Source organism: Solanum lycopersicum, chromosome 2 (assembly GCF_036512215.1).
Source record: "Solanum lycopersicum chromosome 2, SLM_r2.1".
NCBI classification, from domain to species: domain Eukaryota; kingdom Viridiplantae; phylum Streptophyta; class Magnoliopsida; order Solanales; family Solanaceae; genus Solanum; species Solanum lycopersicum.
Genome location: NC_090801.1, coordinates 67,987,686 through 68,002,037, shown reverse-complemented (window position 1 = coordinate 68,002,037; position 14,352 = coordinate 67,987,686). Strand labels below are relative to the sequence as shown.

Here is a 14,352-nt window from a genome sequence, read left to right as displayed (position 1 = left end):
GAACGTACATTGAGAAAATATTCTTACAAGAGTTGTCATGATCTTTCTTAATTTGATGTTAACCTTCAAATAATGCCAACCAACTTAAAGAGGAAAAAAAGTAGTATTTCTTAAGCAGGAAGGGAAGGGGGAGAGGGAAAAGAGAAAACGAATCTCTTTATTAGTGTGCACTAAGCATGTGTTTCGTAAGCAATAAAGGGACAAAATAGGAAGAAAAATTAAAGCGACTCTTTTTCTTTTTCTTTTTCTTTTATATTCAACAACTTAAATACTACTACTACTTGGTATTTTAATTTTTAAAATGACCCAAGTCAACCAATATGAAAATAATGGCTTTTACTTTGTCTAACCTTATTTTTGTCTTTAGTTTGATTTTAAATTGAAATGTTAATTAATTTCGGTATTTATATTTTATATAGAACTATTACATCTTGTTTGGATGGTTGTCAATTCCATCATATCGTATTAGTTTTAATACGATGTTTGTTTTTGATTATTACTTATCGTATGGTATTATATGAATCCATCTTTTAGGTAACATGAAAACACTAATTTTATGTAGCGAATGGAGTCTGATTTGATGTGATTCTATATTTATCTTAATTTTTTTTATTTTGTCTTTAATTATTAATATTCAAATTATAGACGTATTATATTATGTAATGATAGAAAATATATAATATATTCAAGCATTATATTTATTAAAATAATACGAGATATATTATGAAATAATGCAAACCAAATATCCTATCAAAGGGTTAATAATAATAATATAATATTTATCATAAGATATTGAATAACTTGATATGCCTAGTCAAAGAAGACAATTATTAAAAAAGAGAAGGAAACATAAACTAGGAGACAAAAAAATAATGAGTAAAGAATGTATATTAGTATTATTTTCGAAGGCGGGAGGAAATAGAAGTGAAAATTAGAAAAAGAAGAAGAAAACAAAATAGAGAGAGGTGATGGAAGAGTGATACAGTGTTTTGTTTTGTGTGGAACAGTTAGTAGAAGGAACGATTCAAAACACCACAACAAAAAAACAGATCATTACATGTAAGCTCTTGTCGGGTTGTTGCTAATTTATTTATTTATTTATCTACACTCTCCTGCCTTCCTTCATTTCCACGTGTCTTTTTATTCACACTCCTCTGTTTCTCCTTCACCTTGCCACGTCCCTTTCTTTTCTTACCTATATTACCCTTCTAATCTTCCCATTATTTCAGCTCAACCGCCCGTACCTTCTACTTTAGCTTCTTTTTTTTTAATTTATACTTAGTTTGACTAAAATAGACAGTCCATCAACTAAATTAAATATTAGCTAATTCACGAGATAAAAACAATGGTTTAATAAAGAAACATGTATCCACAATTATACGTAAGAAATATGGTGTAGTGATTAATGAAGTGATTAAGAGTTATAAAATTTAAAGTTTAAATTTCATTAAACACACAAAAAAAATATTATTTCGTTCATCCTTGTATTGACGGATAAAATTGCTTGATAGATTTTATTAAGTTATAGATATTTTCTAAAATTAGTCGAGATGCGTCAAAAATTTATGTAACCACAATCAATGTTGATCATTCTATTTAATTAATGTATTAATTTAACAATTAGTCCAAATTAGTATAAATGTAAGAGTTCATCATTATAGTTAACAAATCTTCCAAGGGAATAAGAAGAGACAAAGGAAGAAAGGAGGGAGGTTCTATAATTAATATAAGAAACAAAAAAAAAAAATCATACCATAATCATAATTGAGTTTTCCCTCTTTTATAGTAAAGTAGGCATCTTTTTTTGGATACTAATTAATAATTTGAGACATGCATCCTTCATCTTAATTGTATGCATAACAGTATGAAAATTACGAAATTGAATAAAGTAAATATATGTTACATCATATATTTATCGAGCCATGCATTTAGGCGGTGCATATTAATCGATTTAGAGAAATTTGATCGTTGTGTTTATCAATTCATTTGCGATCTAGATAAGTTATCGCTGTCCCGATAATCTTTATGTGTTGGTAGAGAAAAATTAGTTGGTGGACTGGTAACATGTATGTGTGCTTATATAAAGTATATAGAGGCAATTTGCCAAAAAAAAAGAAAGTGATGAAAGGGTAAAAGAAAAGGGAAAAAGTGTCATGATAATCTTCTTTGAATTATTGTATAGTAGCCTTCAAATATCATTATCAAGATGCACAGGTTACTTGTTGATCTGTTTGTAGTCATCTCATCGGTGAGAATTAAGAACCTTCCTTTGCTATTTCTTTCTACAGAGAAGTCCTAATTTTGCCTTATCAAAACTCCTGCACATACCATTATTCAAAGAAAATGGATTGGTGGTTACATGTTACCCTCTCGTTTTTAATTCTACGCTCTTTCTCCATCCTTTATTTAACATCTCGTGATTCCTCTACCCACTAGTACATTGACCGTACCCCGTTTACCATCTTCCTTTCTTTTTAATTTTAAATTATTTGACATTTTTTCATAGTTATATGAAAGTCTGATTAAATTTGGATTTTATAAAAAGAAAAACATAAGTCACATTAAAAGTAAGACGAACAAAAATGATTTTCTATCTGAACTTGATATCCTTAATTAAAAAAAATTACATTACAATTCTTGTTAAACTGATCCTTCAATAAATATAACTTGATCCGGACTTTTACTACTAGTTTGATTAGTACCTCTACCACTTGAATCAATCTCGATAGAATACATGTGAAACTAAAAGAATTTTCATTTGAAAAATATCTCATGTAAAATAAAATGTACAATAAAAATACATCTATCATTAATATTTGGATGATAATATCTAAAGACGGCTATTTCTTTAAGAATAATCTGATATTTAGTGGCCAAATCTGTATAGGAAATATTAGTATATCTTTAGATATTCGAAGCACATTAACCTAACTGTAAGTCAAGTAAAATCATTAATAGAGAAGCGTTATTATCGAAAATCTTTTCATTCTTAGGGCTTAATTTTAACTTTGAGTAAACTTATTAACTTTTGATTATAGGTATTAAGTTTAAAAAATTAAATTTATGTTTGTTTTTTTAATTCAAAGTAATTCATTTAAAATAAATTTTTAATTACTCCCGAAATGAGCAAAGGAAAACGATACTGGCTCAAAAATCCTTAGTCCCTACTTGCGTAATTTGAATACGAAAATAGGGGTAAAATTTAACGGAAGAAATATACAACCTGTCACCCATAAGTTTACAGGTTGGCAATGCATTGCCCTATGCTGCTATGATGCCAAATATAACAAACTCTTTAATTCAAAAGTCACCTCTTTATTTTCCTTTTTACCATTTCCCTTTCTCTCTTTTTAATAAATAAAAAATGCTGACGTGGCTTCCTGGTTCATTACTCGAGAGTACAATTTTATTATCACTTCCTATTTATACCTTCCATTCCCTCATTTTTCTCTCCTCCATTCTTCTCTAACAAGCTTTTTCCATTTCCATTGAATCCAAATCGGATCTACCAAATATGGGTATTTGCAGTTCTTGTGAATCTACATCTATTGCTACAGCAAAATTGATACTACAAGACGGAAGATTACAAGAGTTTCCTTATCCAGTAAAGGCGTCTTACCTGTTACAGAAAGATCCGTCAATATTCATATGTAATTCCGATGAAATGGATTTCGGTGATGTCGTTTCCGCCATAAGCGCTGATGAAGAGCTTCAACCCGGTCAACTTTACTTTGCGTTGCCGTTAAGCAATCTGAAACGTAGGCTTAAGGCGGAGGAAATGGCAGCATTAGCTGTAAAAGCTAGTTCTGCATTGAACAATTGTGGCACTGAGAAATACGGTTGTCGCCGTAAAGGTTCAGATTTCTTAGTAGAAAAAAAGGGGAAAAGGAGAGATAATAACGATTCCGCCGCCGCTGCGGAATTGAGAAGAGCGAGGAGTAGTGGTGGTAGTGGGAGGAGAGGTAAGTTTACGGCGAGGTTAACTGCAATACCTGAGTAGATTTAACTTTTGGGGAAAATCAAACTGTTCATTTTAATAGTTTTTTTTACAATTTTGTGAATATAGTAGAAAATTAGTTGAGGTTAATATTCAAGATCTGCTCTCGGATTAGTGAGTAGTTCGAAATTCGGCATCAAACTTTTTTTTTAATTTTTTAGAATAATGTGTAGTTGCCATCAGTTAATATGGGGCTGTATCACAATTTTACCTCTAGCTCGATTGATTAGCAAATATTGGATTAAAACCTAAATGAGATCTCCATTAATTTTTGCATCATTTATTATCATCAAGTACTACAGCTAAAATATACTTTTTCTTAATTAATAGTAACTGATTTTTTTTTTAAAAAAAAGGATTAGTAGGATTTTATTTAGATCAAGAGATGATAAAAGACAAAGGTTGGCGTCTTCTGAACTTTCTCACCCAAACCACCTACGCAACGTACGCTATCGTCTGACTTATCATAACGACTAGCATGGATTAAAATGAGAAATATTGTTATTTAAATGTGTAATTAACCTCGAAAATTAGCTCAAATGAATTACGGAGAAAAATAATTTTAACTTGAAGTTAACGAAAAAAAGATAGAAGAGGATCTTGTTGTCGATGATACAAGCGATTTCATTGTTTGACTTTGAAGCACATGAATTGTAAACATCACAGGTATTAAAAGGAATCAACGATTATAAATTTGGCTATAATTAGCTAACAAAGTAATAATTTGAATGTTTTGAACCATGTTAAACTAATGTATATGTATGTTGTGAAGGGACAGTTCAATGATTAAAAAATAAATTACGATTAATTATCGATTTGAATTTGCAGGTTATGAAGCTAGCTAGCTCACTCCAGTGCTCTTGTTCTTTATGTTCCTTATTCTCAAGTCATAACTATTGATGAAGGAATAAAAAAGCTAATCTAAATGAATGGGATGAATTATTGCAACAATTTGTAGGGTCAAAGAAAGAAAAATATTGTATGAAAAGTGGATTTGCAAAAACTATCATGGAAAAATAAATAATATTTTACTTCTCCCACCATTACAATTATCGTGCTTATATAATAAGAAAATTAAAACTATTCCTTTCTCCTTAATTTAATGAGATTTTAATATGGATTTCGAACACTTTAGCTATTTTTTTTAAAAAAGTGTTGCTAACAGGCTAGCTAATCTTAACTTTCTTACAGCTGGAACCATGTCAATGTCATTATCTACATTTAATAGTTGTTTTATTCCTTTGATTGGAAAATTACCATAACTTCATATAATTTGAAGTTTCGAGTAAGCAACCAACAAACAATGCGACAATACATGACTTTTCACCCATACAAGTTGTAGTTTGGAAAATATTGACTTTTTAGTACGTACCCAACTAATATATTATTCACTAACATACGTTAAAATGAGATATTTTCACATAATTAGTAAACCATGTTGCAATATGGTAGTGAGACTAATTAGTACTCCACTACTATATAGGTAGAAAATTTAATTAAGCAAATGTGGTTGGTTAATTAAAGCTGGACCCATTTCTGTTGATATGCCTTAACTCTATTATTTATCATTGTGATCAAATGTTAAGATGAAAAAAGCCAGCTAGGAGAATCCAATGCTTCACGTATTTCAAGTAGATGGGGTTTCTAAATGAGTTTTTTTTTTATTACCATGCAATTTTACTCAAAGTACTTGTAAAATTTCATGGCACGTTTTTCACTCCATATATATACAATTGGCCCATACCATTGAATCCATCACAAGTGGTGCAAACACTGTACTTTTGGGACAAACACAACATGTGAATCACACAAGCACGTAGTAGATCTAGATTTTGTTGCCATAAATCTTACTGTCTAAACTAAATTTTTTTATAATGTGTAAGTACATTATGACGGTTATTAGGGAAATACAATTTTTTTTTTTCGATCGATGACTCAAGTAATAATTGTTGCAAATCTGCTATAGGAATAAGAAATCCGTATGTCATCAAACTAATATTTTCAGTTAAATACTGCTTAACACGGATTGCAAGCTTGATGCCATACATAGATTAATAGGGTAAAATCCAAGAAGAATTGTAAGTAATTGTTATAGTGTTCGATAGTGCAACTTGAAGTTATTTTATTAAATTTAATCGTAAGGCAAAAATTGCGTGGACCGTCACAGTTCATTTTTTTCATGAGAATATATATATATAATAGTAAAGTAGGTACTATATGTTTGAGCCTTTGATGGGATCGATTGATTAATGTTTCTTAGTGCTTATCGCGAATAATATATATATCTGCTTTTATTAAATGGAGATATATATAACATCCAGTCCAAGTTGGTAACCATATAATTAACTCGAACACAATCTCATCGAAATCTTATAATCTTTCCAAATGTTTTTCATGTCTCAAACACACAATCATATCTATTTTAAGTTTGCGCGAAGTAATATATTTTATATTTAGTAACTATTTAATTTTGAAATATTTATTATTAAACAAGACTTGTTTTAGATTATTCAATTTCAGGAAAAAAAATATTTCTTAAATTTTATATAAAGTCAAAATATTTCGACAATTTCAGGTACCACTTAAAATAGGAGTGTTCTTATTATACTTAATTACTTGATAGAAATGAAGGCAATTTCTTTGGTTGGTCCCAAAGATTAATGCGTCTGAAGGATCAAACATCCTTTTCACTTGCCAGATTTTATTTCACCGTGTTGTAATAGTACTAATAATAATAATATTCTTCATGTCTTGTCGTATTTTTTGGTTTTTCTTTTAACGTAAAACAGTTCAATGTTTACTATTAATGATTGTACAGAGTATGTTTTTCCAACTTGTTGAGATACTTTAATTGCCATTATGTGCCTGTTAGCTAGCTGCATCAAAAGTATGGGGTATAAATATAATATATACAAGGTGGTCCTTCCTTATCCCACACCTAATTAAAAAACTTAAATTTCTCTCAGATTAATTTGTTGGGTAAGTTTGTAAATTGGAACATCATATCATATGTATATCCGAATACACTTTAGATTTGCATACATAAAAAAATGATTTACCATTAACGTCAAAACTTAAAGTTTATAAATTTGAAATTATAGTTTATTTGATAAAATTATAAAGTTTGAAATTAATAATTTATGCATATTTCATCTTCTCACAACACCAACTCATTTTCCTCCCATCAAAATCACCTACTTCATAATTTGCTACATTAATTGTAGGTCATCATATTTAGTTACTTTTAAATATCTAATAAGTCCTTGTCCAATTACTGGTTAATCTTCAATAGGTCAATCCTTATTCGGACTGTTTATTTTACACATATTTCATTCGTTTAAAAAAAATGATTTTTTTTCTTTTTTAATCTTTTTAAAAAAGAATAACTTTCCTTTTAGTAACACTTTAGTTTCAGCTTGTCGCATGACATGTTTAAAGCCACAAGATACATTTAACATAATTTTAATTTAGAATCACAAGATTCAAAAAATCCTTTATTTTTTAATACCTTGTGCCAAATCAAATTAGATCATTTTTTTTAAACGGAGAAAGTATTAAATAAGGTATAGTGATGTTATGAATTAATAATGTAGAGATTAGCTAGTAAATATCTATTAGATACATTATGAGTACGTTAAAAAACAGTTAAAAAGTCAAAAACATTAAAGCTTCATAACTGAAATATTAGAATTGTGAGTTTTCTATTTGTACTATCGTGAAACACACCTCTAAATACATAAATTATAATAAATAACCTCATGTTGACAATTTTTAAAAAAAATAAAAGTGATAATGAGTCTACCTCCGATCTATATCAGAAAATCAAAGAAATATATTTGTTGAACTTATTTAATGACCTGAATACTAGTTAGTAGTTAGCGTGAAAGGATGTGTTAGGGCCTTTAATATAAGATGGTGCAATTTTGAATTGCAGCTCACACAGAGAAGAAACTTCAGCAGCTCAAAATTAATTTTTATAATTGACTTGTTATATGTTACTCCAATTTTTATATAAATTATCAAAAATTATCATCAGCTTTTTTGATAAGTCAAATTACCTGCCTCGATGAGCTAAAGGATTGACAAAATTTCTGAAGTGGTTACTGCTCCCTTGTTACTTTTTGTAGTGGTATTTTTCTAAATTTTTATAATAAAAAATGTTTTGATATTATGTATTTGTGTATTTATAAACTCTAGCAATGAGCATTCTCTCGATAGAGAGACGATAGCAAATATCTTATACACATGTATAATATACGAGTAGCATATGTTTTTAGATGTTGGTTCCCCGTACACTTCACATACAGTTTAAGAAAACATATACGTTGAATCTAAGGGACTACATATACAATTGATTTCTTTACATATATTCAGCTTCAACTTATTAAAAGCAAAGAAATACACATAAATAAAGATATTGTATTTGCGCGATATCAGTTAGGATTATATATTCGCACAATTTTGATTAAAGATTATATATTGTATATGCACACATACATTTTATTTTGGTATTGTACAATGCAAAAATGAGTGTGAATATGAAATTTTGCCGAAGGATTCACCGTCAATTGGGCTTCAAAAGTAAGTAGTCCAATAAGAGAAGGCCCAGCTCTGACATTGGTTTGTCCAATGAATATGAAATAGATTTAGAGAAAATTTCATATTTAACATATTATATAACACCATTTTGTTACTAGTTATGATATTATTTTTCAAGTTTTTAAGCTTACCAGATATAAGATTTGTTGGACATAAATAAAAAAATGACAAACTAATTAGTGTAGTAATGATAATAAAGAGTTAAATTAAAATAAGAGAACTCCTAACCAATGGAGATGAGATTTAGATTTATATACGTGCCTGAAACACAGAATTTGCTTCTTCTTAGAGCACACAACTAGGCTTTGCTCAAATAGAAATAGCCAAAGAATTGAGGGGCACTTCCACAAAGACACAATTACAGGAACTTTGATCATCCTCCATTCTAACTGAAAACTACCATTCATGTATACACAAGTGATGGGAAAAAGAATTGAGACTTCTTTCAAAGAAAAAAAAGAAAGAAACAACCACATTCTTCGATTAATCTTAACATACCATCATCATTTCACCAGGTCCTTCATTATTAGATACCGGAAAGCAAAATTATGAGGAATCCATTCAATGTTCTTGCGGCCCTTTCCCTGTGGAATCTTCTTAATGCTCTTTCTAAGAGATTCCGGCAAAGATTGCTGGATCATCTCTAACACACCGGCAGGACATAGGCCAGAATCCTTAGCAAAGGACTCCACAACTTTTGGTAACACTATTTTCTGATCCTTCTTCACACCAAAGGTAGCTCTGATATAATCTTCTTTTGCGACTTCCAGCTCCTCGTGTACTCTTTTCGGTGTATACACTCGAACCTGACAAAAACATTCTGACTCCCGTTAGACAAGCAACTTTGTTTATTAATCATCAGGTTCAGGAAATTGGCCTCCACATCACTACTAATTTATCTTCTTTTATAAACGCCTTATGTATTTGCATAGCAAGAGCAACTTGACGCATATTTCTAGCTTTGTGACAATGACATGCTCATGGAGAAAATAATGAGGAGAATAATATGGCCATTACCGCGGGATCTGAGTGATTGCCTGAGCTGAGTGCAAAATGCAGAAGGGGTTCTGGATGTTCAATAGCATATGTTTGTCTTTCATCCCCAGTCTTGAATTTTCCTTTAGAAGAAAGTAACAAGCGAAGCCACTGCATCCAGAATGAACTTTATCAGCATCTCAACTATTAAATCCTCCAAAACCAGTAGAACTAGAAATATGCCAAGAACAAAAAGCACTAGGCTGCAGTACAGAAATTTTGACAACAGAAGTAAATAAAGATGCTAAAGCTCTTGGGATATACTTCGAGGAGAAAGTATGTTTGAGGTGTAGTTAGTTGATTGATTCATTGATTGTGTAGCTTAGGCCATGACTGAAATAGTTCATGAAGTATACCTGTCCTGGTCTGGACATTCGACATCCCAGGATAGAGTTCTGTATCATATCTGCACTTACTACATGGCCTCCAACATTATAGGCAGCCTGATTAAGCAATAAGGTAAGACAACATCCCCACCACGCAACTCTTAACCAAATAAAAAGGTTTATTTACTAACCTTCAAGAGTAGAAATATTCTCTTGACATTGTTTTGGGGGATACCGTAAGCTAGAAATGCCTACACGGAAATAGTAATACTCCACCATCAGCTGAAAGTAGATATTGACTGCATCGATTATAAAACTATAACACTGATGCTCTAAATTAATGAGGAACCTTACATGCATCACCAATGCATTATGTACGTTAAGCCAGAATGCTATCTTCTCTTCGTGACTCAACTTTCGTGGATCAATTTGTTCTAGGCGAGAAATAAGTGACCTGCAATATGACACCTCAAGGAGCACCATACGTCAATAAAGGTTAAGCTCATGATATGAGGTGCCTGAATCTCATATGTTCTTACCTGAAGTGCTGTAACATCGGTTCAATATCGCCCAATTTCTGAGTATCTCTATATACACACTGTACTTCAATCATTGTGCTGTAAGGTCCACTGAACTCCTTCAACCCTTCTACATGAAAAGGATTGTCCAGCCGAACATCAAAAGATGAATCATTCCTAAATCCTGGACTCCATATGTCTTTTGGGGAAAATGCACTTATGGAAGACAAGGATGAGGTTGGCGATGAAAGACCGGGATTTGTCAGTGGAGGATCAGCAAGCTTGCTATATATGGTGCACATGCACTTTATCATATCCTCGGACAGCTTGTTTGGTGTATCAGGAACGTGATCAGAGATACGGGTGCCTAGATGCTCTGCCAAACTGATTACATTTGAAGAAGCATTTTGTGCATACTGCAAAGAAGTCGTAAAAGAGAGACTCAAATTTTTAAGCTGTTAATTGTTTTTTAAAAGAACACTTCTGAGTCATCATATATCTAGATGCAACAATAATAAAAATAATCCGTCCCTCAAATAGCAGAAAGTGCAACGAAAATTCATCTCCGTGATTGCAAATTACCTCCATCATAGATAACGGTTGAGAATGACAGGCACGCAATGTTTTGCCGAGTGTCTCTTCCGGTGGGGAGGCTCTGCTCGACAGAGCTGAACGCTGAGACAACGACGAATGGCTTCGATGAACTCCAGATTCGTTAATTTTGTCTTCCACCATACAATTGTTTTCTTTTCGTGGATATAATTCTGATTGACTATCAACTCGAGAAGTAGATTTTTCCCTTTTCAATATCACATCAGAATTGGAGAAATCAAGACGCCTCCTTGGGGTACTTATAGGAGATTTTAGTTTATCATCTTTTGTGGGAGGAGATAAGGATGAGACTTGTTGATCAAATGCTTTCCTGTATAGTGAGAGAAGATACTGTTCCAAATGCCCAACTTCCAATTCTAGTACTGCAATATCTCTGATCAGTTCTGTTGCTGGCTGGAAATAGTTGAGAAGAGTACAATCAACATAAGACAGAAATACAGTTAACAATCAATTAAGATATAAGGAAATAACCCAACAACAACAATGAGCCTAGCAGAAACTCGGAACTAAAAATAGACTATTTGAGGCTTACACTACTAAATCAGCTTCACAAAGAAATTAATGTGTGAAGTTCCCAAGTTTACACAAACTCAGAGAGCATATGTAAAGCTAACATATTTGCATTATCACATATCTAAAATCAACCTCTTCAAAAGTATCTCATATATATAGCATATATGTAATGACTCTTCTTGTCATTTTTAGTGTTTTATCTTCTGTGCATCGTTTAGAGCGTTCCTATAGCGATCCCAAGTCATTTATGACTTGCTGGGACTGACAGATCGGTCACCTGGTCGTTAGTTTGGTTATTGTGTGAGCTTTAGTATTTTTGGAGCTTATGAACCTTGAACGATCATTTTCGATCAAAAGTTCAAGAAGATGACATCAGAATCCAATTCTGACGATTCCATCAGTTCCAGAAGGGTCATTTTAGGCTAGTAGCATTGTTGACATGACTCCCGAAGTTTTCAATGTGAGTTGGTGTGATTAGGTGTTTTAACTTTAAGTTAAAGGCTAAGTTTGACTTCAAAAATACTAAAGCTCACACAATAACCAAACGAACGACCAGGTGACCGATCTGTTAGTCCCAGCAAGTCATAAATGACTTGGGATCGCTATAGGAACGCTCTAAACGATGCACAGAAGATAAAACACTAAAAATGACAAGAAGGGTCATTACAATATCTTAGTTCTTGTTTGAGATCAACTAAAGTGAGAAACTTCGTTAGAGGATGCTAAAGATTACAACATAGTATAGTTCATTAAAAAACTACACAGAGCAGAAGGAGGTACCTTAGGCATTGCGGTCACTTCATTGACATCTTGAGAAGAAGATTTATAACCTAATGCTTTCTCAAGAGCACATCGAACTGCAACTTGATCATGTAATCTTCTCTCCAGCTGCATTATCTGCAAAGGATATGGCTTAAACCACTATAAACATTAAGAATCTTTCCAATTTACCAACATGAGCAGATATATCATCTATGTTAGACTACCTCTTGCCTCAGAGAACTTTGTATTTCAGCCGAGGATGATGGTTTCTTCTCGCTCACGTTACAGTCATTCCCGTGACTCGTATCCTAGTGTAAATAAAATATTATTCTCAAATAGTTGCAAAAGCTCAGTACTTTGAGGTCTTTGTTCTTCTTTACCTTTTCAGAAGATAGAACTAGCAAATTGGATCATAGACATATCAGAAAACAAGACTACAGGGAAGGAAAAGGGATATAGGAAGCTAGGTAGAAGATCATCCATTCTGATCTACTTTTATTTCCTTTTCCAACATTTGAAATTGTGACACTATAGCTTGGGGGCTACTTTTAACATCAAAACGCGAGAACGAAGCGTCCTTACCAACTTCAATCGATTAGAGGTCTCTACAGAATGATCCACGATATTCTCCTCTTGTTCTGGTTTAACTGGGAAGCTGCCATTGCAGAAATCACACAAAAAGACTAAGATTGAATGAAGCAGTAAGACAGCACTCAACAAATCACATGTAGGAAAGATTTAGCCACGGGTTAAAATCTGGATTGCACAAAGACTTCTAAAATAAACAAATTGCTTTGTGCAAAGGAACTGAAGAAGTAGTAGGATATAAGAACAGAAGTAAACGGCATGAATGCTTAGATTCAGTACTCCATGTCATATAAGAAAAAGCCCTTTTCCCCTTTCCCACTCTTGCTACAGAGCTTTCCAATTTTTGCAGTAACGCAGAGCACATTGGTACACGAAACAACAGTTTGTCAAGCAAGCACATAGTTGCACAGATGTGATTTAGAGGGGTTTTATTCGTAAAAACCACTACAAAATCTACCACGAGGAATACACCCAATAAGCAATTTTTTCTAGTTAAGCAGACCCCAAAGCGATGAAGGGAGAAAGAGAGAGAATTCTAGACAAGAATAAATCCAAAGTCTACCTCTTGGAACGCGTGTGTTTAGATGATGTCACTCTATTTTCTGGAAATTTACTGGTGCTAAACCCTTCAAAATCCATATCTGCAGCTCACTCAATGTGAATGAAAAGCTTGCCATTAGCCATCAAGAACCAATTTTTCGTAAATGGGAACAGCAAAACTGGATCAGAGTATACTTACCAGTACATACTTCAAACAGGTAACTATCAAAGATCAAATATTTGGAAAATGGAAACAGACCCACTGGTCCTAAAGACCCAAAACAGGCCTCAAAAACCTCAGCTTGAAATAAAACCCCCAACTTGTCTTTGCATAAAGTCTCAAATGGACAAGAAAAGGCAGCCCTCCTTTTGACCAGGAGTTGAAAGTGTAAGTAGCAGATGCTCACTTTTGCTCCAAAAATCTGTTACTCCCACATTCCCAATATAGCTTTGTGCAATAGAGGGGAAGGTGAAGAGAGCTTTTTCCACTGAAAGATAAAAAGAAAAAGAGTATTCCCTACTAAAGCTCAAAAATGTCAAAGGTATCCAAAAGTAGGTATATTTTACTTGACCATAAAGAGTTGATAAAGGTCAGAGATTTCGGAGGAATAATAAAAATGGTGACTCAAACAGAATACTAAAAGGTTTAAGCTAAAACAAAAAGAAGATTAGAAACATAGTAGATGGATTAATAATTTTAGCAGTATTGACAACCCATTTTTCCACATTCGTTTCACTTGTTGGTGAGCCAGTGGGAGTTGTTGACCGGCCCTTTTGTCCCACACCTTGTTTATCTATATGTATACCTCTAAGCCTCAACTTCAATCACTCTATTTTTCTATTTTCTGTGTGTGTTTTGGTT

At 32.5% G+C, this 14,352-nt stretch overlaps 2 protein-coding genes across 8 annotated transcripts; one reads left to right on the top strand and one right to left on the bottom strand.

Annotated features, from left to right (window-relative positions):
* The first annotated feature begins 1,973 nt into the window (after positions 1–1,973).
* LOC101260191 (uncharacterized) lies at positions 1,974–4,250 on the top strand. Its single transcript, XM_004232035.5, has one exon. The coding sequence runs from the start codon at positions 3,515–3,517 to the stop codon at positions 3,998–4,000; it is 486 nt and encodes a 161-aa protein (XP_004232083.1). The 5' UTR covers positions 1,974–3,514; the 3' UTR covers positions 4,001–4,250.
* A 4,552-nt stretch (positions 4,251–8,802) lies between these two features.
* On the bottom strand, positions 8,803–14,352 carry LOC101260494 (uncharacterized). Of its 7 annotated transcripts, none has more exons than XM_004232036.5 (12): positions 13,690–14,352; positions 13,513–13,591; positions 12,945–13,017; positions 12,587–12,670; positions 12,381–12,497; positions 11,058–11,480; positions 10,497–10,891; positions 10,312–10,411; positions 10,149–10,208; positions 9,988–10,074; positions 9,614–9,742; positions 8,803–9,402 (listed from the first exon to the last, which is right to left on the bottom strand). In XM_004232036.5, the coding sequence occupies exons 2-12, from the start codon at positions 13,587–13,589 to the stop codon at positions 9,100–9,102; spliced, it is 1,848 nt and encodes a 615-aa protein (XP_004232084.1). In that variant the 5' UTR covers positions 13,590–13,591; positions 13,690–14,352; the 3' UTR covers positions 8,803–9,099. The 7 variants fall into 7 exon arrangements, with proteins under 7 accessions (XP_004232084.1, XP_025885389.1, XP_069150034.1 ...); XM_026029604.2 differs by having other exon boundaries at positions 12,381–12,512; positions 13,690–14,349; XM_069293933.1 differs by lacking the exon at positions 9,988–10,074.

Coding starts and splice junctions, on each gene's coding strand:
- LOC101260494 (XM_026029604.2), bottom strand. CDS start 13,589: ATGGATTTTGAAGGGTTTAGCACCAGTAAATTTCCAGAAAATAGAGTG. Junction 10,892..11,057: donor AACCGTTATCTATGATGGAG/GTAATTTGCAAT, acceptor ACTTCTTTGCAG/TATGCACAAAATGCTTCTTC. Junction 10,075..10,148: donor GAATATTTCTACTCTTGAAG/GTTAGTAAATAA, acceptor TTGCTTAATCAG/GCTGCCTATAATGTTGGAGG.
- LOC101260191 (XM_004232035.5), top strand. CDS start 3,515: ATGGGTATTTGCAGTTCTTGTGAATCTACATCTATTGCTACAGCAAAA.